This window comes from Dromiciops gliroides, chromosome 4, assembly GCF_019393635.1.
Source record: "Dromiciops gliroides isolate mDroGli1 chromosome 4, mDroGli1.pri, whole genome shotgun sequence".
Lineage (NCBI taxonomy): Eukaryota > Metazoa > Chordata > Mammalia > Microbiotheria > Microbiotheriidae > Dromiciops > Dromiciops gliroides.
In genome coordinates, this window is record NC_057864.1 from 184146047 (window position 1) to 184169490 (window position 23444).

At 37.3% G+C, this 23444-nt stretch overlaps 1 protein-coding gene across 3 annotated transcripts in view; it reads right to left on the minus strand.

Moving 5' to 3' along the window:
- The window catches only part of CDK12 (cyclin dependent kinase 12), a 75754-nt gene that overhangs the window by 33088 nt on the left and 19222 nt on the right, over positions 1 to 23444 (minus strand). For all 3 annotated transcript variants that reach the window (XR_006356341.1, XM_044002338.1, XM_044002337.1), the window contains exons 3-13: positions 22991 to 23167; positions 20162 to 20301; positions 19378 to 19548; positions 17320 to 17509; positions 10159 to 10215; positions 9633 to 9734; positions 5958 to 6035; positions 4592 to 4708; positions 3905 to 4036; positions 2831 to 3042; positions 1550 to 2002 (exon numbers count right to left, since the gene is read on the minus strand). Coding sequence is in view for 2 of the 3 variants with exons in the window: in XM_044002338.1 (XP_043858273.1) it covers positions 1550 to 2002; positions 2831 to 3042; positions 3905 to 4036; positions 4592 to 4708; positions 5958 to 6035; positions 9633 to 9734; positions 10159 to 10215; positions 17320 to 17509; positions 19378 to 19548; positions 20162 to 20301; positions 22991 to 23167 (1829 nt within the window). In the remaining variant the exon portion in view is untranslated. The remainder of the gene's footprint in view (positions 1 to 1549; positions 2003 to 2830; positions 3043 to 3904; positions 4037 to 4591; positions 4709 to 5957; positions 6036 to 9632; positions 9735 to 10158; positions 10216 to 17319; positions 17510 to 19377; positions 19549 to 20161; positions 20302 to 22990; positions 23168 to 23444) is intronic.

The following is a 23444-nucleotide window of genomic DNA, read 5'->3' on the forward strand; positions in this document are numbered from 1 at the left end:
GGTGATCTGTGTAGTAACAAAATACACAGATGATTTTAAAACTTTACCCAGCAAAACAGTAGCTAAGTTGACAGCCTTTTACCATCTCTGACATCCCCAGCTTGCCCTCTGCTGGAAATGCTAACAAATAGCAAAATAGCTCAAATGAAAGGGAGAGACATGGTTAAGACACCAATTGGATAATCCAGTGGTAGGTACAGTAATTATTGAGGTGGCATTTACAATCACCTCTGAAAGCAAATCCATCAAGTCATGGCTATAAGCCAGAACTTAATTTTAACTCACAATTTTACCATTTGGCAGATTGCTTGTTGGCTTAATTATCAGGTGGGATTCCTTCATTGTGTGTTATTTAAAATGCAACATACTTCCCCTTTCAATGATTTTAATTAGATTTCAGGATATGTGTGTATTAGGAAGGCAGGTACTATATTAGCTTTCTTTATTACCCCACAGAGTGGAAATCTTTATTTTCTTTTGATTAAAGCAACACTGGAATCACTGGTTCTTGTCTTGGCTCTGCTACTAACTAGCTGTGTGATCTTGGGCAAGTCATTCAGGGTCTATTTTCTCCACCCATAAAATGAGGGGGGTGGACTTAACTTTAAGGTCTCTTTCTAAGTCTAAAAATGTCTAACATGAGTCAGTCATGTTGGTGTTTTTCTGTAGTGTATGTATATGCATGTGGAGATCAAGTACAAACTTCCCAAACCACGCCACGTGAAATTTAAAATCAGGAACCTAAAACAGAAAGGCTAGTGAATTGAATCCTTGTGCCTCCTCAAATTCTGGGGTCTAAATGGATAATTTAAACATTATCAAATATGTCTGCATTTTTACAAATCAATTCAAACGTCCTCTTCCATCACTCAAAATCACATACTGGAGTTATCTGAGTAAGTGAAAGAGTGCTGGGGTTTTGTTTTTTCTTTTATCTTGAAACAAAGCTTACTTCCTTGGGGGTCCTTTGCATTATCCATTGCAAAGGCAAAAGCTTAAAACAATGAAGTTTATATGCTACTATTTTTGGTAAAGAAAAGTATGGCATGAATTGTCTAATTAGAAAACATTCCAAAATGGCTCTGATTTTCCTCGTTCTTTTATCTTACAAGTACATACTGTAGTATCCAGCAACTTAAAAAGTCCAATGCATTACAGGCATAGAAATAAAATATGATGGTGGCCCAGAGATTTAGAAGTCAGAACTTTCACATGCTAGGTCTGGTTTGGCAACTACATATAAGGTGGTACAAGATGAATCATCAGCCACAGTTGCCATTTCTTTGCTTAAATACACCTTATGGATCCTACTTACCTACTTCCTGGGGGTTTGAAAAAAGTATATACAAAGTATTTTTTGAGAGGCTTTGAAAGTTTGGGATGAAGGTGGATGGGGAAGCAGAATGCCACTGGTGCTAGACTCTTCTGTAGATAATGTTACAGAAAAAACAAACCCAAAGCCATTGGTGTGAAAAAGAAAATGGTAAGAATTTTTTTTAAGAGGGCAACAGCACCTGAACTCAATGAGATTCATGACTGGTCTGTTTACCTGCTGCCTCCTCCTGTGGTATTGTGGGAGTTCTTCGGGGCCCCTGTGGCCCACTGCTCTTTTCTCCATTGCTTTCCTCCAAGCTGCCTGTTGGTTCCTGGGTTTTCATCAGCTGACTCAGAAGGACTGCCAGCACATTCTGCACATCACCTGGTGTGCCAGATGCTTCAGGGGTTGTCTGCTCTGCTGAGGGTTGGGCTACCATGGCAGGGGGGGGCTCCTTCACAGTTTCCTCCAGGGCCACATGGTCTGAGTCCTGATGCTGGGAAGTAGCTTCAGTGAGGGCATTGATGGATTGGTTCAGGGCCTCTAGTTGCTGTTGCATCTCTGGGTTGGAATGGACATTGAGCAGCTGTGCCATCTGAGGGATGCTCAGGTCAGTCTGGCTCTGCAGCAGGTTCAGTAACACTGCCAGTTCACTTTGATTCAGCTGCTGTGTGATGTCACCAAGGCCTGTGGAGAGACAGTGGAGCCATCACAGAAGGAGGAGGCAGAAAAGAGGGCTTAACCCTCCTGAAATGGCAAAACCAAGTCTCTTCTATTCCAGCAGACACTTTGAATTGAAAGTCTCACTCTATATCCCCATTTCCCATAACTGTTACTTGATATACTTCAAAGCACCTAGATACACTAAAGGAATTTTTAAAAATCTACTTGCTGTGAATTACTATTTCATGCCAGATGAGTAGTTAAAAATGTTGATTTAATTTATTTCATAAACTGTATGACTCCAGGTAGAGACAAGATTGGTTAGGAAGGCTGGGGAATCAATATTTGTTGTCTAGAAAAAGTTGCTATTGTAGCAAGACTTTGTTATAACAGTTCATCATACATATTTGTATATACTCAACTCAGAAAATATCTTTGATACATATAGCAAAAAACCATGTGGTTAGTCTTCATAAGAACTATTCACTTGACATCAAGGGTTTCACAGTAGGTGGTAGATTATGTTAAAGTTGGTGCTAATACTAGACCAGATTTGGTTTACCTCATCTAATTTATGAAAAATAAATTCTCAAGCATTTAGCCAATAGAATACAGTTAGCTCAGTTTCTTTAAACTTAGTAAAGAAAATGTTTTAGCTCTCCCTAGCCTAAATGCACAAGGTTGTGTATCACTCTCTCCTCTCTCACTGAGATAGATACCATATTTTTATTAATGCTTTAATGGAAGAGTTTTAAAGGTCAAGCACAATGATTTTTGTGTGATCTTTTAATAGCAGCTCTCGTGAGAATGGTGCTTGTAACAAACACAAAAGCCTCTATTCCCAACACTGACCTATTGCATCCCCAGCCCCAGGTTCCACCTTGACAGGAGCAGGCTGGGGGGGTGCTGGGCTGTTGTTCTTCACAGGCTCCACATTTGCTCCTGAGGTAGTTTCTTTTCGGGAGGTTTTGGACAGAGGTGGTTCCTCTACTACAATGCCACTCTGCCGCTGTCGCCGACGTTTCTTGCTCCATAGTTCATGGCAATCCTGCCAGTGGGGAAGGCTGGAAAAAGGCAAGGGGAAATGTGTGTGGGAGTGTGATAGGGGGTGAGGGAAAGACATTGAGGAAAGCAAGCACAAAGCAAGAAGGAAAACACACAAATATTGACCAGGAAAATAAATGGAAAAAATCTAGGCTACAGTCTGGATAGACAAGAGAGTAATAGAAGTTTTAAGAGCTGGAAGAAACCTTAAAGATCTTCTATTCCAAATCCTTTATTTTACAGATAAATACACTGAGACCAAGAGAAATGAAGTAATTTGCTCAAAGTTGCAAAGATAGTAAGTGGCAGAGCCACGATTCAAACATAGGTATGCAATCCAAATCCAATGCTCTCTGCACTATCCATGCTGCCTCCCACTAAAACGGATGTGTGATTTCTTCAGTGACACCCCAGTATAGATTGCCATTCTTAGTAAAGTCCTAGGAAAGCTTCTTGATGTTCAAAGAAGTTATGTGACTTGCCCATAGTCACAAGGCTAGTGAGCTCCAGGGTCGAAGGTGGGAACCTGATGCTTCCTGACTCTAAGCCCTTCACTCTATAGAGCCTTACTCCCTCAGGTTGGGGTGGGGTGGGGAGGCAGAGGGGAACAGAGAAATAATTAAGAAGAAAAAATGGAAGTGGACACTCAGAAGAGAAATAAGTTGGATAATATTCTGGGGAGCGAACAGGAAAAGAAAACAGGTCAAATTTAGCCACAGCAAACATTTTTGCCCTCATTTTTCTGTAACTTTTGAGTTCAGTTAGCTTTCTTGTTGAGACATTGTAAGCTATAAGAACACTGTTCACATGTTCAGGACTTTACAAAAATGATTCTCAGTCCTACATTGTCTGGGGTCTAGGGAAAGGAGCAGGGGCACTTACTCTGGAGGGGCCATTTTGCTGAGCTCGACATCTCTAAGAAAGTCACTCTGCAGGGCCTGCTCAGCAGTGCAGCGCTTGTTAGGATCCAGTGTCAGCATGTGGTCGAGCAAGTCTAGAGCAGCCAAAGGAATACTGGAGAAGGAAATTAAAAAAAGGGATCAGTCTAAAGTGACCAGACTGTTTTCAAAGCTGCAGCCTTCTATTAGGTGGTCTTGGAATTATTAGTTCCATATACATCAAAGAGAAAACAGTAATACTAACATACTTTGTGGATCCAAGGAATACTTAAGAATAGTTTAGGTAACTCATATAGAGACATGATTGTGTAAAGAATTTAAAAACCCTGTAATACAGAACTATATATGAATGTGTTAAGAACTAAGGTGTTTATTTCACAAATAAAAATGCTACCAATTTTGTGTTGCAGAAATTATTAATACAACAGTAATGCAAGTATAGTAATATGTCTATTAAATGTCTGCGAATATATACATTAGTAATTTAATCCCTTGAAATTACAAAAAGGCTGTATCGTTCAAAGTTAAAACAATTCTTTATGACACTGGATAGTATGAAATCACTGAGGAGAAAAATAGCAGAATACTACTATATGATACTATATACTCAGAGTAGCTGAGATTATGGTACCCCTATCAGGTACAAGTTGCCCACTTCTGTCAAACTCACAAAGAGAATTCCTCACGCAGACGCCTACGGTATTGCTTTTTCGGTTTCATTGTGTTGAAGTAGGGTAGTTTAATAACATCAGGCCACACAGCTGGACAGGGGCTGCCGCAGAGCCGACTAGAAGCAAAACAGAAAATATTCAAAGGAGTGAGTCAGCCATATGCTTTTTGAAAAATCCAGACACATAACTACCACCTCCTGAGGTTCTGGGCATCTTAATAAGATTAAGTTCAAGGGCAAGTTGGAAAGATGAGATCTTAAGATCTTCTTCACTTTCCAAGAGATATTCCTCCCTCCCCCTTCTCTGAAATATTTAAGAGGGCAGGGGAGAGAAGTACAGCAGCATAAATACTGTGACTGAAACTGGCAACAGCCTTTTCACTTTTGTAATTTATTGATGGTTACTAGAAAAGAAAGGATATGTGCTTTAATGTTCATAGTGTGGTAATAACAATGTCCACTTTATTTGTCAATGTCTTGATTTTCATAGCAGATCTCAATTATCTTGCTAACAATAGGAAACTGAGACACTATTTCCTTTTGTAGTGAATTATGTTCCTCTCCCTAGTTCTCAGTAGATTTATCTTCTTCCTTCTGTTTTGCTTAGATATTAACACTAATTTACATTTCCTAAACTACAACCAATGAGCAGCTAGGTGTCACAGTAAATAGAGGGCCAGGCCTAGAATTAGGAAGACTCATCTTACTGAGTTCAAGACTGGCCTCAGACACTTATTAGCTGTGTGACCCTGGACAAGTCACTTACTCTCTTTGCCTCAGTTTTCTCATCTTGTAAAATGAGCTGTAGAGGAAAATGGCAAATCACTCCAATATTTTTGCCAAAAAACCCCCAAAACTCAAATAGGGTCACAAAGAGTTGGACATGAAACAAATGAACAACAACCAAATTCAATCAGCTGAGGTAGATCCTAAAATATACCAGATATCATTTAGCTTTTAATTAGAGATCAAAACTTAGCTCCTTCATTATAGCAATGTTGTCTTAAACTTAAATTTAGCCCCTCAAGAATCTCACTCCTTTCCCTGAAGTCAGCAATCATCTGCTCAAGGCATCATCTGTGCATGACAGAAGATCTCCTAAACCACAAAGCTTAGTAAGACATATTTTCTTATACTACCATAACAGTGTACTTTACAAAACTAATTAGGGGGATCAGAAACACACTTTGTGTAGAATGTCCTAAGGACTTTGATATACAACAAGATGTAATCATTAAAGATGTGGTTAAAACAAGTGGTAATTTAACAACGTGACACAAATGGATTTTAGAAGAACAGATTAACTCTCACACCAAAGAATGCATTTGTACACATACGCCTTCTTGCCTTCCCACCACTGTTTTACCTGATTAGTTCAAGCTGAGCCAGTTCCAGATTAGCTTGAAAAATAGGCTTCTTTGTAAACAGTTCCCCAAGGATGCAACTAGGAAGAATAAAAGTAAGAGGTCAGGAGAGTAAATGCTGAAACCTATTTAAATAGTGTCTCAGTAAACTTTGCTTCACAGTGTCAAGGGACAGTCTGCATTTTCCTAAAGGAACAACAAATTTCTGGCAGCTAGCACCATGATCAAGACTACATACAGATTAACAAATGCAGCAAATCCAGGTTAGTATTATGTTTCCCAGTGCTCTGCACAGCTTAAACGAATCAACTATTGCTAGAACATTTTTATTCAGACATTTAGTAAATACCTACTATACTAAAAACTATACTATAGCACTATACTAAAAACAAGGTGTTATTATATAAGTGAGTAATACATGGCTCCTACTCTCCACTGATTCATAATTTAATAGAAGAAATAAGAAGGGGGCAGCTAGGTGGCACAGTGGATAGAGCACCGGCCCTGGAGTCAAGAGGACCTGAGTTCAAATCCAACCTCAGACACTTAACACTTACTAGCTGTGTGACCCTGGGCAAGTCACTTAACCCCAATTGCCTCACCAAAAAAAAAAAAAGAAAGAAAGAAAGAAATAAGAAGTATGTGAGTTTTTAGAACACAAAGCAGAATGTGTTAAAAATTTTTAAATCCTTAACTTAAAAAGCCTTAAGGCTGAGTTTTCAACTTTATTCAGTAAGCCTCCACTAAAGATTTTAGGATGTGATCAGAAAGTTTAATCCAGTAAAAAAGAACAGGATGAACTAGAAGGGTGATGAATAATGATAGGGAAACCAATTAGAAAGCTAGTAGTCCACATAATTAAGATTTTAATATAAGCCCCTTGAGAGTAGGAACTGTTTCATCCTTTGTATTTAAAACCCCACTTCCTGGCACATGGCAGATACTTAAAAAAAATACTTGTTGACTGAACCAGAGTACTGGCAGAGGGAATGAAAAAGGAGGTGCTGAATGCTAGAGATACTGCAAAGGTAGAATCAGTAACTCTTGGTAAAAGGGGAACAGTAACAATAATGCCAAGGTTTCAAGGCAAGGGCAAGTGGAACAATGAAGCTGTAAATGGAAACAGAGAAGTTGGAGCACAGAGCAGGTTTGGGAGCGATTCAAAGTGGGCAAGAGTAGTAGATGAATCAGTTTGGGGCATTAAGTTGGACATACTAGTGGAACATTCACATGATATTTAGTATGTAACAAAGTAGAAGGCTGGCACTCAGAAAAGAAGTTAAGGATTAGGGATATAGCTTTGGAAGTAGCCTCCTAGCAGTGATAATTTCAGCCAAGGAAGTTACTGAGATCAAGGGAGAGTCTATGGAAGAAAGAGGGTTAATCATAATCTTGGACCACACCTACATTTAGGGAATGAGGAAGAAAATCTAGAGACAGAGAATCAACAGCCAAAATGGAAAAAAGGGAATCACAAAAGAGCATCTATAAGAGAAGTCAAGGGAGGCAACAGTATCAAGTAGGCACTAATCAATGGTTCAAACGTTACAGAGAGATCAAGAAAACTAAGAAAATGCCTCTGAATTTGTGAGTTAGGGAGTCAATGATGAATTGTAGAGAGCAGTTTAAATAGCGTAGCAGAGATGGGAGTCAAACTGCAAGGGGTTCAGGTTCAAGTGGATAGTGAGGAAGGAGACTTCTTTGGACAAAAATGACTAGGACCAGAATCAAGGAACCAGGAAGACAATTTTAAACAACCTGAGAGTGATCATAAAAGAAACTATCTCCCCTATACCCTGTAGTGTCAATAAAGAAAATGACCAGACTTTAACATATTGTTAAAATGATGACAGAAGTAATAGATTATAGGAATGGAATATTTTCAGTTGTTATCTGAATGTATTATTTGGTTTCGATTAACTGTTTTTCTTTGTTATAAAGATGTTTCTGCTGGTGAGTAGGGCATATTGATAATATTTGTTCTTCAAAAAGCACCAATAAAATATTTTTCAATAAAAGTTTGATATAGGGGCAGCCAGGTGGCGCAGTGGATAAAACACCAGCCCTGGATTCAGGATGACCTGAGTTCAAATCCAACTTCAGACACTTGACACTTACTAGCTGTGTGACCCTGGGCAAGTCACTTTACTCTCATTGCCCCCCCCCCACAAAAAAGTTTGATATAATTCTTTTTATTCAACTGACTTGTAGAAAGTATATTACAATGCATCTATCTTGGCACTATATTTGCAAATAAAATGCTTTCTTTTCATCAGCTTGGTAGTGGTTAAAGAGAAAGAGCTTTCAAATGAAGCGTGCCTATAAAAACTGCCATTTTCCTGTACAGAGGAAAATGTTCTACTCTATGCTTTGGCAAAGTTACATGAAAGTGTTGATGCAAAACCAAAACTTAATAGGTTTTATTTTTTAATTTTGCATTTCTTTGGCCTCACTGAATTCAAGGAAAATTTTGATGGCTTAAATTTACAGCACCTTCCTATTTAGCACAGTACTCAGTGGGTTTCTAAAGTGTGCCTGCTGATGTCAATTGATGAACAAATTCTTATTCCCAATAGCCACAAAAAGCCGATCTTGCTAAAGAACTGTGAAGCGGAATTTAATTCTAAATCTTGCATTATCAAATCATCAACTAAATTTGAAACTTTAGTATTACAATGGGTGGTGACATAAGAGGCAGAAAGAACACAGCTGGATTTTCAGACTCCAGGTGGATTTTGTGTGCCAGCCATTCTAAGTTCTCCTGTGAGTTGCAAACTGAGCAGCTCTAGTTCATAATTCTCTGAAGGGAAGTCCTTTAATGATGCCCTGTTCATCTATGGGTCAATAAGAAGTTTTCATTATGGAAAAACATACTGAAACTGATGAAAGTCAAATAAAATTTAAATTCACTTATTCAGAGATCCCAGTTTACTGTGGTGTCTAGGTATTTGTTACATTCTTTTAAAATGTTGTTTCCAGCCCCTTGGTAGGGAAGACGTCGTCATTATGTAATCAACACCCTGCCACAACACTGAAGATGCAGGTTGCACAGACCAAAATAACAGTAGCAGAAGAGCTATGAACTTCCCCCATGCATCTTAATGGGATGTTAACTTTAGAGCCTAGTTGTGACAATTTAAATGCTAATACTATTAAAGCAAATAGTCCAGAACATAAATACACCCAGCTTGAGTCACTAAAATTTAACTAAAGCTACATTTGATTTTGGTAGGCTACAACAGTTGCTGTGCTTTTCTTTCATCACCCCTCTTGAATCTGGAGAGCAAATCCTGCAGTGCATCTTTTTAAGATAGTGGCATTTTCACTGAGGTGAAATAGGGCAAGCTGTTACACTATTCTGGAAACTATGTATGGGAACGGGGTGGTAACATGGTGGGCAATAAGAGAGTATATACTGAAATCCTACATTATTTAGTAAGCCCTATAAAATAGTACAGGAATAATAGGGCTTGTTTGTGTTTAAGTCTTAGAAAAATCACTTAATGATCAACAATTTTCTGGGATTTTGCAAATAATTTTATATTCACTTCTCCTTATCCTGAAAGCCAGAGGTGCAGGAAGCTAACAAATGGGGAATAAGGATCTATCTACATCAACTGTAAATGAGCTATAATGAGAGAAAATAATTAAAGATTATTTGACTCCTTAGTCCTTACCCACAACTCCAAACATCGATGGCTGGTGTGTATCGCTCCTCTCCTAGCAGCAGTTCTGGTGGTCGATACCATAATGTAATGACTTTATTTGTGTAAGGACGACTGAAACATAAAAAGCAACCATGATATACATTTTTATACCAGCAACAAATTTAAACTGCTTGGACAAATAAATGAAAATAATAATAACTACTTGTGTTATTCTACTGTATTGGGGATTATTAAAAGCAACTCCTTTAAAGATAACAATGGATGAATACAAAATAACATAAACATGATGGAAGACAAAAAGTAAACAGGCAAGTAAGGGTTTCCATTCCAACTCAATTTCTGGTTAAGTTGTTTAAACAAAGAATGGGGTTGATTAACTTAGATCACCTTATAGTATTTTAAATCTGCCCAAGAACAACTGTAACACATTAAGCTAATAGAAGAACTTTGACAGTTTCTGAAGCTTATAGATAAAACATCAAGAGATAAGTACTAATTCATAGTTCAGTATAATTTTACTTGATTGGCACCTCACCTTTCTTCAGAGCTATAGAGTCGAGCAAGTCCAAAATCTGCCAGCTTGATCTGTCCACTAGAAAATAAATAAACAATCATTTTCAATAAGTGGCAGCTGTGACTCTCATACTATATCTGAAATAATATCATTTCCAAAAGCCAGACAGTCTACAATCCAGGAGTCATGTCTGTTGTGGGAGATATGCTTTTGATCCTAATTATCTGGGAGTCCTGAGGGAGTAGAGAGAAGGGGAAGAACAATGATGAACATCACCAGTCTCCACCATTCTCTAACTCTTGGAGTCTTTTCAGACTAAAGCTGTTTTGACTAATCCAGCCCATGCTGATCTGTTGCCTCCTTTAGGGTTGTTACTTTTTAAGACTGTATTGATATCTTTTTTTTATATCACTTATATTTCCCTATATTTCTCTCCTTATAATAAAAAGTTAATGTTAAGCAAAACTAACACACTGAAAAAGATTAATAAACACATTGTTCCACATTCATAGTTCCCTACCTCCGAGGGAGATGTTTTTTCATCTCTTCTTAGGGGCTATGCTTGGTCATTATAACTTTATAACATTCAGTTTCAATGTTTTTGTGGTTGTTCTTTCCAATTACAATATTGTCATTGTGTATATATATATATATATATATATATATATTTTTTTTTTAGTTCTGCTTAAAGCACTTTGCATCAGTCCATAAGTCTTCTAATGCTTTTCTCTCTTAGTCTGTAGTCACTGTTTGTCATAGGACAGCATTATTTCATTACAATCATGTACCACACCTTGTTCAGCCATTCATTCACCAGTCGATGGGCATTATATTAAGGATTATATTATATGGGCAATATATAAAGGATTATTTATAGCCTACTGCTACCACAAAAAGTGCTCCTCTTATCAATCTTTGTGTGTGAAGCCTTTCTTTTTATCAATCACCTGCCTGGGATATATAACTCATGGCAGTTAGTTTTACTATCACATAACAATTAAAGTTTTCTCTAATAGTTTCATTGGTGTTAGGTTTATCTAACTAATCATTATGTTCCTTGAAGGCAGAGATGATGTCTGATTTCTTTTGCACCCTAAGTTTCTCCCAACTCTAGATCGATGATTCTAGGAGCCCTACTTGTTTGTTGATTAAAGTCTTTTAGGCTATGGTTCTAACAGATATTTACTATTACCTACTGAGAGTTAGTATGGTATAACTGACAAGAGAACAGGCCTCAAAGCTAAGACGACTTGGGTTCAAGTCTTGCCTCTGATACATAGTGGCTGTGTAAGCCTAGGCAGGTCATTTAATCTCTCAGTGCTAAGAAAAACTCTCTGAGACTTAGATAAATTGTGGAAATGGTGCCAATCTGTATTGGTAGAAGTTTCCCAGTGGGAGTTCCTAATGCCAATGAAATCAAATGTCCAGTCTCTATCCCTATGTAATTCTTTTGTCCAATTAAAATGACAAAGATTTTTTTTAAAAAAAGGTTTAGAAACAGGGCACCCTGCATGGTCCAAGGACACTAACCCTCAATATTTGTTGGGTTTTTTTTTCAAAATTTAAGTAAAAGTTTTTATTATTTGGCACACAGAGGTATGGCAAGGAGAAGAAATCTAAACTCCAACTCCCCAAACAAAGGAGAAGGTGATAATTTTATAGAGGATGGAGTGGGGTGAGGGGAGAAACTTAGGACTGAAAAGTTACAGCTGTTTGGGAATTGAGGATGCTAGCTATGGGGGAGTGGGATGCATGGAACAGTAATTATGTCATATTCTTAACTTGAGATTATTGTCACTACCTGGTCCTAATCACATAGCAAAGACATCTGGCTCCCAATTAGGCTCATGCTATAAATTTCAAGGTGCCCAACTTTCTGGGTGCCCGTGACATGTCTGATTTGTTATCTGTTTGACTAACCACTATCTGGTTAATTAACTGCTTTGCTTTTCCAAGCTAACCCTCAATGTAATAAAGACATAAGAATTCTGACTGACAGCAGTACCAAGGAGCATCTATAGGAGAACATGGCTGTTCTCCCTGATGTCAGCTCCAAAACATTTAGCATTCACAGATCAATTATCAATATATTTGTCTCATTTATATTTACTACCTTCTTTGTCATCATTTATATTTTCAATATTTATTACTTCCTAGGGAAGAACCAGCAACTCATTTTTTTCTAGTTCCCCCACTGAGGCTAGTAACTTCGTTCAATGACCAGTCTTTAACCGTATGATAGGTCAGACCTTACGGGGATAATGACAAGGAAAAGATGTTATCTCCTCTAAAAAAAGTGACAAGAGAAAGATCTTAAAGACATACAAGAGCATGTTAGAATTCCATCGGTCACAAAAGAAACTGGACAGTAGAATGGACCCCTTGATCACACAGGAGCTCACATGGAATCAATGAGCAGGACTATATCAAGTACATTCCTTCCAGCAAGATGGGGCATCTTCAGGTCTTATTCTCTGTCTTATTGCTGTGTGCTGCCTCACTGCTACCCTCTGAGGAATCTGAGCCTGGTCACGTGCTCTGCCCTGTTGAACACTTCCAGATATATCATCTCCAACTAGAATGTGAGCTCTTTGAGAGCAGGAACTAGCTGGTTTTGGTACCCCTAATGTTCAGCACACACAGAATGTCTTGAATAAATGTTTTTTCATTCATCTATGATGATCCCAAACACCCTCCATATTTTTTAAGTATATGGGGTCTTTAAGGTTGGAAAGGAATATAGGAATCATCTAGCCCAGGGATTCTCAATTTTTTTGCATCTCTTTTGGCACTCTGAGGAAACCTATGGACTCCTCATGATGTTCCTAAATGTATAAAATTGTAAAGGAAACCAATTATATAGAGTTAATTATCAAAATGATGATGGGGGGCAGCTAGGTGGCGCAGTGGATAAAGCACTGGCCCTGGATTCAGAAGGACCTGAGTTCAAATCTGGCCTCAGACACTTGACACTTACTAGCTGTGTGACCCTGGGCAAGTCACTTAACCCTCACTGCCCCACAAAAAATAAAAAAAATTAAAATTAAAAAAAAATGATGATGATGATAGCTAACATTTATATAGTATGTGCTAGGCACTGTGCTAAGTGCTTTACAATGATAATCTCATTTCATCCTCACAAAAACCCTCAGAGGTAGGTAGATACTATTACTACCCCCATTTTACAGTTGAGAAAACTCCAGCAAACAGAGGTTAAGTGACTTGTCAGGGTCACACAGCTAAGAAGTATCTGAGGCCAGATTTGTAATCAAGTCTTCCTGATTCCAGGACTACTGTGCTAACCATAACCACTTTGCCACCTGAAATATTTTTTAAAAACAAGTTTATAAGGGGCATCTAGGTGACACAGTGGATAAAACACCAGCCCTGGATTCAGGTGGACCTGAGTTCAAATCCAGCCTCAGATACGTGACCCTGGGCAAGTCACTTTACCCTCATTGCCCCGCAAAAAACCACAAAAAAAAACAAAAAAAAACCCCAAACCAAACAAAACAAAGTTTATAGATCCCATGTTAAGAACCTATTATTTAGCCCGACCCTTTTATTTATATATGAATAAACTGAGGCTCAGAGGAATTAAGCAAATTGCTGATGCTAACATAGTAGTAAGTACTAGAGCCAAGATTAGGATGTAGAGGCAGCTAGGTGGCACAGTGGATAAAGCACCAGCCCTGGATTCAGGAGGACCTGAGTTCAAATATGACTTCAAACACTTAACACTTATTAGTTGTGAGACCCTGGGTAAGTCACATAACCCTCATTGCCCTGACCAAAAAAAAAAAAAAGATTTGGATTTAGATCTTTAGATTCCAAATTCAGTATTCCTTCTACTATGTCACCTTGTTTTCTTAAATTTAATATCATCTTGCAAGAAAAACAAGTGTTGCTATAAATGTGTTTTGAGCTCAGCCTGGGATTAGGAATACCCTCCTTCTTTTAATTCCCATGTCTTAGCACTGTTTTGAACATAGTTAGCACTTAATAAATCATTTATATTTAATAAATCATTATTCATTTAATTTGATTTTTAAGGCCCAGAAGACCCAAAATAGGGTTACATGTTTAGGGCCTCTGACAGTAAGATCCTAAAGATAAAAATCCATGGTAAAAATTATAGGAACCTAGGGGCACAGTGGATAGAGCACCGGCCCTGGAGTCAGGAGTACCTGAGTTCAAATCCGGCCTCAGACACTTAACACTTACTAGCTGTGTGACCCTAGGCAAGTCACTTAATCCCAATTGCCTCACTAAAAAAAAAAAAATTATAGGAACCTAGAACGCCGTGCATAGCACTGGTACTATTCTTAAGATGGGCAGCTGATGGTACAGTAGATAAAACACTTTTGGTTAAAAAGATCCGAGTTCAAATTCAGTCTAAAATGCTAGTTTTATAACCTTGGACAATTTAACTTAATCTCTGTCTCAGCTTTCTTATCTGTAAAAATGGGGATAATAAACAGCATTTTCCTCTTAGGGTTGTTGTGAGGATAAAATGAGATATCTGTAAAGTGCTTTAAAAATGCTAAAGTGCTATATAAATTCTAGCTATTATTATGATTAAGACCCTTGCTTTTAGGGGCAGCTAGGTGGCTCAGTGGATGGAGCACCGGCCCTGGAGTCAGGAGGACCTGAGTTCAGGTCCGGCCTCAGACACTTGACACTTACTAGCTGTGTGACCCTGAGCAAGTCACTTAACCCTAATTGCCTCACTTAAAAAAAAAAAAAGACCCTTGCTTTTTCCTCATATCTGAGCCATCACATTGGTAAACATTTTGATGAAACGGTGAAAAGTTATAGCTGTGCTCCATTAGAAATGTCATTAAACTCTCTCTTATGTTTCCCTTTGTAGATAAAATTTGGGCAGAGCAGCAGCAAATCCTCAGGAGACTATGTTACAGAATGGAGCACTGGGGCAATCATTTAGCTTAATTAGAATGAGATTAGTAGAATTTGTGTGTGAACAGAATGATCAAACTATTATTACTATCTGGTGACAAAGTTTTTATCTGTTACCTGAAGATCTAGGAACCAAGCAGAAGAATAGCTATTTTGTTCTTCAGATGGTGGAATTGCTCCCACTGAACTGTCTGTGATCTGAGATCAATACTGTAGGCTTATCTATGAGATGCCAGAAGAAATCAAAGAACACGCTGGGAAGTTAACAATTCTCCAACCACGAGATTCCTTCTAGACGGTGTGTATAATATAGAGAAATTACTACATCCACCTCAGCCCTAAATTCTCTGAGAGCACATGAACAGGAAAAGGATTCCAAGTGGTTTAAGGAAATGTCAACAGGCAGATTTCTTTCCTCTGAGCAATGGGGAAACTGCTTAAGGGTTCAGAAACAAGAAACCCTGAGCCCCTATAATATTGTGAAAAAGAATGAATTTGCTGAGACCATCAGGGACATTATATTATTATTTTGTCACTATTGCAGTGGTTTCTAAAGGGCATGCTTTTGGGCAATCTGATACTCAGTTATAGAGTTTTAAGAGCTGGAAGGAAATACATACCATCTAGTCTACCCCATACTTGAACAATATTTTCTTCAACAATATATACTAGATACCACCTCACACCTCCTCATACCTATCAGATTGGCTAATATGGCAGAAAGGAAAATGATAAATACTGGAGATTTGGGAAAGTTGAGATACTAATGCATTGTTGGTGGAGTTGTGAACTGATCCAACCATTCTGGAGAGCAATTTGGAACTATGCCCAAAGAACAATCAAACTGTGCATAATACCCTTTGATCCAGCAAAGGCACTAGTAGGTCTGTAGTCCAAAGAGATCATAAAAAATAGAAAAAGGATGTACGTGTACAAAAATATTTATAGCTGCTCTTTTTGTGGCGTGGCAAAGAACTGGAAATGGAGGGGGTGCCCAATAATGGAGGAATGGCTGAATAAGCTCTGGTAAATGAACGTAATGGAATACCATTGCGCTGTAAGAAATGATGAGCAGGTGGATTTCAGAAAAACCTGCTTACATGAAATGATGCTGAGTAAAGTGAGCAGAACCAGAACACTGAACAGAGTAACACCGAACACACTAAGAGCAACACTGTGTGATGATCAACTATGACAGATTTAGCTCTTCTCAGCAATACAATGATTTAAGACAATTCCAAAAGACTCCTGAAGGAAAATGTTATCCAAATCCAAAGAAAAAACTATGGCGTCTGAATGCAGATCAAAACACACTATTTTCACTTTAGGTTTTTCCCCCCTTTTGTTGTTTTTTCTTTCACAACATAATGAACGTGGAAATGTCTGACATGACCACACATATATAGCCTATATTGGCTTGCTTGCTGTCTTGGAGAGGGGGGAGGGGAGGGAGAAAAGGCTGGAACTCAAAATTTTATAAAAAATGAAAACCAAACACTATCTTTACATGTAATTGGAAAAAATAAAATACTACTTTTTAAAAAAGCAAACAAATACTATAAACCAGGAGTAAGCAAGTTACCTTCTGGAATGCTTATGATTATGGTCATCCTCATGATCCTAACTTAGAGGGGCTTAAGAAGAATTTAGGGGGCAGTGGATAGAGCACTAGCCCTGGAGTCAGGGGGACCTGAGTTCAAATCCGGCCTCAGACACTTAACACTTACTAGCTGTGTGACCCTGGGCAAGTCACTTAACCCCAACTGCCTCACCAAAAAAAAAAAAATAAATAAAAATTAAAAAATTAAAAATAAGAAGAATTTAAATTTGGGGGCTTTGCTGGTAAGAGTAAATCTCTTTCAAGGATGAATAATACTATTTCATGATATTATTTGTATTATGTCAGTATATAATTTTAAACCGTTTACAAAGTGCTTTGATCTTCACCATAAACCTTTGAAATTGATAAGACAGGTTATTACACTCACTTATAAACGCAGATATGGAGGCTCAGAGAAGTTAAATGTCTAACCCAATATCATATAGCTACTAAATGGCCAAGCTCAGAACCAGAAACAAGGTCTCTTGATTCCAAATGTGTGCTTTTTTCTGCTATTACTACCATACCTTCAATGAATACCAGAGACTAGCATTGCATAAAAATTAGTGCCATAAATGTAACATACTATAACATAATAATACTTAGTTTGAAACTAAAGTGGGGCAGGGAAGAACAAGTTTATTTTAACCAAGTCACTTTTTTACCTGTTGTTCAGCAGAATGTTGGAACATTTAATATCCCGATGTAGGAAGTTCTTTTTGTGGCAATAATCCAACCCTTCCATTAGTTGTTTCATGAAAGACTTGATGTGGTCCTCAGAAAAATGTACTAATCCAGACTCTAGCAGCCCCATTAAATCATGGTCCATATATTCAAATACAAGGTAAAAGGCACCTAGGAAGGAAATATGATATTTAAAAACTAGAAGGGAAAAACTGCCCATGCCCAGAGGTTCCTACCTCTAGTTAGAACAGAATCACAGAGCTGGTAGAAACCTCACCTAGTCCAACTCCTTTATTTTGTAGATGAAGAAACTGAGGCCCAGCAAGACTGGGTAACTTAGAAAAGATCAAATAGTTTTTTAGTGACAAAGCTGGAATTAAGAGCCCAGATTTGCTGATTCATTTTTTCTGAAAGAGTCCAGTGCTCTTTCCACAATCACAGTTCAATAAAACAAATGCTCTAAGGCAAGAGCTGTAACTTTTAATACTAGAAGTAAGGTAGGCAAATTAAAGGTTTCCACAATATTTATGAGAGACCACATATGTTATTAATAAGCCACAGAAATTCTGAGCTAAAAGAGAGTTGGATTATCTAGTCTAACCCCACAATTTTATAGATGCACGTGAATCTGGCAGGGAAGTATTACAGTAATACTCATAAAAAGTGAGAAATCCGTATCACCTTCACACATGGCAGAGAGGTGTGCCTAAAGAACACAGAATTTAGGATATAAAAAGTCATTGTGGATCAGATCAGATACCTATTTCATTCCAGATTCTGAGTCACATTAGTAGGATATTTTGTGGGAAGCACAGCTATCCTCCAATGATATTAAAAGATATGAGACATATCCCTAAATACAGCTACCTTTCCTTAATCTCATTTGAATTTATACTCCATTAAACTAACTAAATCCCATATTTTTTACTACTTGGCTGTGTATTTGCCTTAAAACTAATGCTTTCAAATATAGGGAGGCCTCCTTAAGTCTAACATTCCAGATTCCATGGACTTCTTCACTGTTCACCTTACCAATCCCTTCAAGATATCATAAATTCCATTCATATTCCCCCTCAGTTTTCATCTCTCCAGATGAAAAATCCAACCTACTTTTTTATTCAATCTATCACAAGATATAAACCACTTTTGGCTCCTGTCTTTTCATTCCATTCTCCCTGCCCCAAATCCCCTTCATCATTTTATATATCCTATGAATTTATTCCAAGTCAGCTTTGAAAGAATGACAAAAGGCATGCTGGACAATGTAAGAGAATACTTCAAAAGTAGGGGAGGAGGGGCAGCTAGGTGGCGCAGTGCATAGAGCACCGGCCCTTGATTCAGGAGGACCTGAGTTCAAATTTGGCCTCAGACACTTAACACTTACTAGCTGTGTGACCCTGGGCAAGTCACTTAACCCCAATTGCCTCACTAAAAAAAAAAAAAGTAGGGGAGGATAAAATGAAAATTTCAATCCATAAAATAGTGACAAAAGCCATAATTCTAGACACATACTCTTCTGGTAAGGCATTAAGGTGTTGTATTTTGAAAGTACCCATTGTAAACCTATCAATGGTAGAAAGTGGAGAGTCCTACTGCTTTTACCTGCTACCAGAAGTAACTGACTCTATAGGTAGGAGGCCCTTGCACAAACCATAAGGTAATGACCACCAATGATTTCTACAAATAAAGCATAAAATGAAACAGGATGGGCATTTTATTAAATAAACTGCTCTCAGCCCAAGACAATCATCTTCATTCATACATGCACAAAGGTAGTAGATTAAATTAAAAGTTAGTCAAGGAGCGGCTAGGTGGCACAGTGGATAAAGCACTGGCCCTGGATTCAGGAGTACCTGAGTTCAAATCCAGCCTCAGACACTTAACACTTACTAGCTGTGTGACCCTGGGCAAGTCACTTAACCCCAATTGCCTTACCAAAAAAAAAAAAAAGGAGTTAGTCAAAATACACCAATACCAAGCTAGGTAAAGGGATTATTCTAAATTACCCTGATGTGTTTACACATTTCTATGCTAACTACCTTTGTCCTTCTTGAAATCCAGTGCATCTTGTTTATCTGTGACAATTTCCTTCATATTAACAACACTCCTGTGGATCAGCTGTCGAAGAATTTTGATCTCACGAATGGCTGTGATTGGGAAACCCTCTTTTTCATTGTCTAGTCGCACCTTCTTTAGGGCTACTAGCTCTCCTGTAAAAACAAAATCCACCTCTATCAGGCCGTTATCAAGCAACACAATGAAAATCACCAAAAGCAAAATAACCTACTAGGTATTTAAGAATGTAGAATGTAATACTTGCTCTCAAAGAGTTTATATTCCAAATGAAAACATATTCAAATCTGTTAACATTGCTATGCCTAACTTTGCATTTAAATAATGATTTCTAAGGCTTAGATAATTCTAGATTCTACATGCTAGGTAAGACCAGGAAAAATATGGAATAGAAAAATGAAATGCATCAATAATTCAAATGCTTTATTTCAACCTCAAAATAATAAAGAGATTACATAATCCACAATGGACCATTTTCAGCCCTTGAATAATTAAAAGTGAACTCTATGCTTTTGGAGCCATTAAGTCCCACTTTATTTACTATCTCAGTATGGATAGTAAAAGCAAAACTAAAGGTGCAGTTAAGTTTAATAAGTCCAAGAGCTGATCTTTTAAGATAGTGTCAATGTGTCAACATGACAATTTTCAAGAAATCCCAAAGATATAAGTTTTATTCAGCTCCAGCAGCCCCCTGGTTATTGATAAAAATGGTCCAGTATAAACCAAAGGGTTTTTATGGTGGTGTTTTACCTGTATCTTTGTCCTTGGCTTTGTATACTTGTCCATACGTTCCTTCCCCAATAATTCCAATTATGTCAAACTTGTCCACGCAGCGCTTACCCCAATCACTTTCTGTTTGTCTCCTTTCCCCATAACGTGGGCAACAGATTCTATAAGCAAGAAAACTTTTTTAAAAATCAAACACTCTCACTGATAAAAAGATATGCATTGATGATAAACTCATTGTTACTTTTACCATTTTTAATAGAAAACCTAAACAATAAAGTATTATGCTTTCAGAAAGAAACTTGGATTTACTAGGTTGATACAAAGTTAAACAGGCTTGTTTTCCTCAAATGAAAAGAATAATTTGACCTTCCCCTGTGCAAGATTGTTCTTAAGATTATGGAAATATTTTGTCTAGTCAATGTAAAAAACAACAAATGATAGGGGTTTATATGTCCTAATTCACTGATTCAACTACATCTTGTTCTTGTTGTTGTTGTTTTGTTTTTAGTGAGGTAATTGGGGTTAAGTGACTTGCCCAGGGTCACATAGCTAGTAAGTGTTAAGTGTCTGAGGCCAGATTTGAACTCAGGTACTCCTGACTCCAGGGCCGGTGCTCTATCCACTGCGCCACCTAGCTGCCCCCAACTACATCTTTTTTAATGTCTTTTTTTTTTATTCAAATACATCTTTTAAAAGAAATTGCTGATACATTTTGTTGGATCATAAAATTATAAACAAAGTGGTTAACTGAAGAATGGCTGAGCAAATTATGGTATATGAATGTAATAATATTATTGGCCATAAGAAATGATAAAAGGATCAGATGCAGAGAAAACTGGAAGAACTTGTGTGAACTGATACAGAGTGAAAGAAGCAGAACAAGAACAATTTATACAATGACCACAACATTGTGAAGGAAAATAATCATGAAAAACTTAAGAATGCTGATTGATGCAATGAACAATCATAGCATCACAAGTGATGATGAATACATGCTTTCTACCTCTTGGCAGAGAGTAGAAATACTCTCTTGTCTAGAGAAGGGGTTCTCAACCCTGAACTTGTTTTATTATTAAAAGTTATTTTTTAAAATTATAAAAATGTGTAACTCTACTTCATTATAATTGGTTTCCTTTATAATCCTCTGTATCTTATTTGATGCATTTAAACATATTCTTCTAAGAAGGAGTTCAGAGGCTTCACCAGACTGCCCAAGAAGCACATAACACACAGGTAGAAAGTTAAGACCTGCTGGAATAGAGGGTCAGAATGACACATAACATTTTCAGATACCGCCAATGTGTGGATCTGTTTTACTTGACTATACTTTTTTTCTTATGAAAAATTACATATTACTATTTCAAAATAGATATTAAATATATAATACCAAACACTGCCCTGGCTTGTCTGTATACCCTACTAAATTTTCTTCTATTCTCTTCTTTTTAAATGTTTCAATGGCATTCTTTTTTTTCTTCCTTTTTGGCATCACTATCATTACTCCTCATTCTAATAAAAACCTTCGATTGTAATAAAGTTCCCTTGTAACTATATGTATGTGTTATAAAGGAAGATTTTTATTTTGAGGAGGGAGTCAGAGAGAGTTATGGTAAGTAGAAAGGAGGGATATTGATAACCGAAAAAAGGGTCATTGAAATATTTAAAAAACATACATAAGAGAACAGAAGGAAATTCAGAAGGGCACAGAAAAAAAAATCTGGGTTGTGTGGAAACTACCCAATTAAATTTGAAATATAGTCAAAAAGCAAATAGTACAGAATGTAGATTTAGTTTCATATATAGTCTTCTTTTTCTGTTCTTTGTATTGGGAAATATTAATAAAAAGGAATTTGGTGTTTTGGTTTTTTTAGAACTCCAGAGGCCAGTTCCCTTGTTATTCTTTTATTAGTCTATATGTTATCTTGGTTACCCTGATCAAAAAGGCTTGTTTTACATCAAGATTAAAAGTATTCCTAATGTGATCAACACACCAGGATGAATGAGTTGGCTATAAACCTGAGAAATGGCAGACTTTTCAAAAACTATACTATACAAGTAGAAAGGAACAAAAATTTTGAGTATAGTTTATCAGGTCTACTGGAAATATTTCAGAAAGAGCTTGAAATGAGTCAGTAGGGATTAATTCTACTTATTCTCTATCTTCACCAGAGTTTTAACCCACTGTTATATATACAGTAAGTATTTAATTGATGAATTGAGGGTCAGGTCTATCATCTAGAACTCTATTGGCTTAGTTTTGACGGCACAGGAATCAACAAACATTTATTAAACTTCTACATGCTTAACACTGTGCTTTGGAGATACAAATAAAATAAATGAAACAAGCCCAAACAACAAGGTGCTTATAATATAACCACAGAGACAATAAGGTCATTATCTAACATATACAGAATATAAAGAAAATACAAACTAGTTAAATGCAGGTTAGCTTGGGTAGGAGAGCATTAGTAGTTGAGGGGATCAGGAAAGGCTTCAAATAGAAAGCAGTACTTAAGTTGCAATTTGAAGGAAATGAGGTATTCTATAAGGCAAAGAAAAATTAGGAGTGCATTCCAGGCATGGGGGACAGTCAATAAAAAGGTATAGAAAAAGGAGATGGAGTTAAGAACAGAGAGAAGGCTGGTATGAAGTGTACTGAAGAGTTTCTAGCCTCATGTACACAATGAGGCTGGGAAGACATATTGAGCCAAGGTTGTAAGGAGCTTTAAAAGCTAAACAAAGGAGTTTATATCTGACAGTACCAGCAATAGGAATCCACTGAAGCTGACTGAATAACATGGTTAAAAACTAAGGCAAAAACAGAGATGTGTATTCCCTGAAAAAACTTACTTTGGTCTCTTCTTATATGGTTGCTGAGGTGGGGTGACAGCCTTTGGTTCTGGAGAATCTGGGGGAGATGGATCACCACCAGGGAGCTCTGGAGGAAGAGGAAGGTCCATGAGCAAATGCCGAGTTCTTTGTTCCTTCTCCTTCTTCATAGGTTTTGGAGGAAGACTCTCCTTTGGACTAAAACAAAATAAGGGGGAGAGATGACAACTATTTAAAAGGATATACAAATGATGGTCTTCAAAGAACATGAAGTTTGTCTATGAGACAGAAGAGATACTATTACAAGTTCATCTTTTAAAATATGTAATTAGCACAAATCTATACAGTTATGAATGCTTATAGTAAGAATGAGGCATTATTTATGACTTCTTTACAAAATTCTACTCTTATTGGCTTTCCTATAGTTCACATTTATATAACAATCAATCAACATGTATTTATTAAGTACCTACTA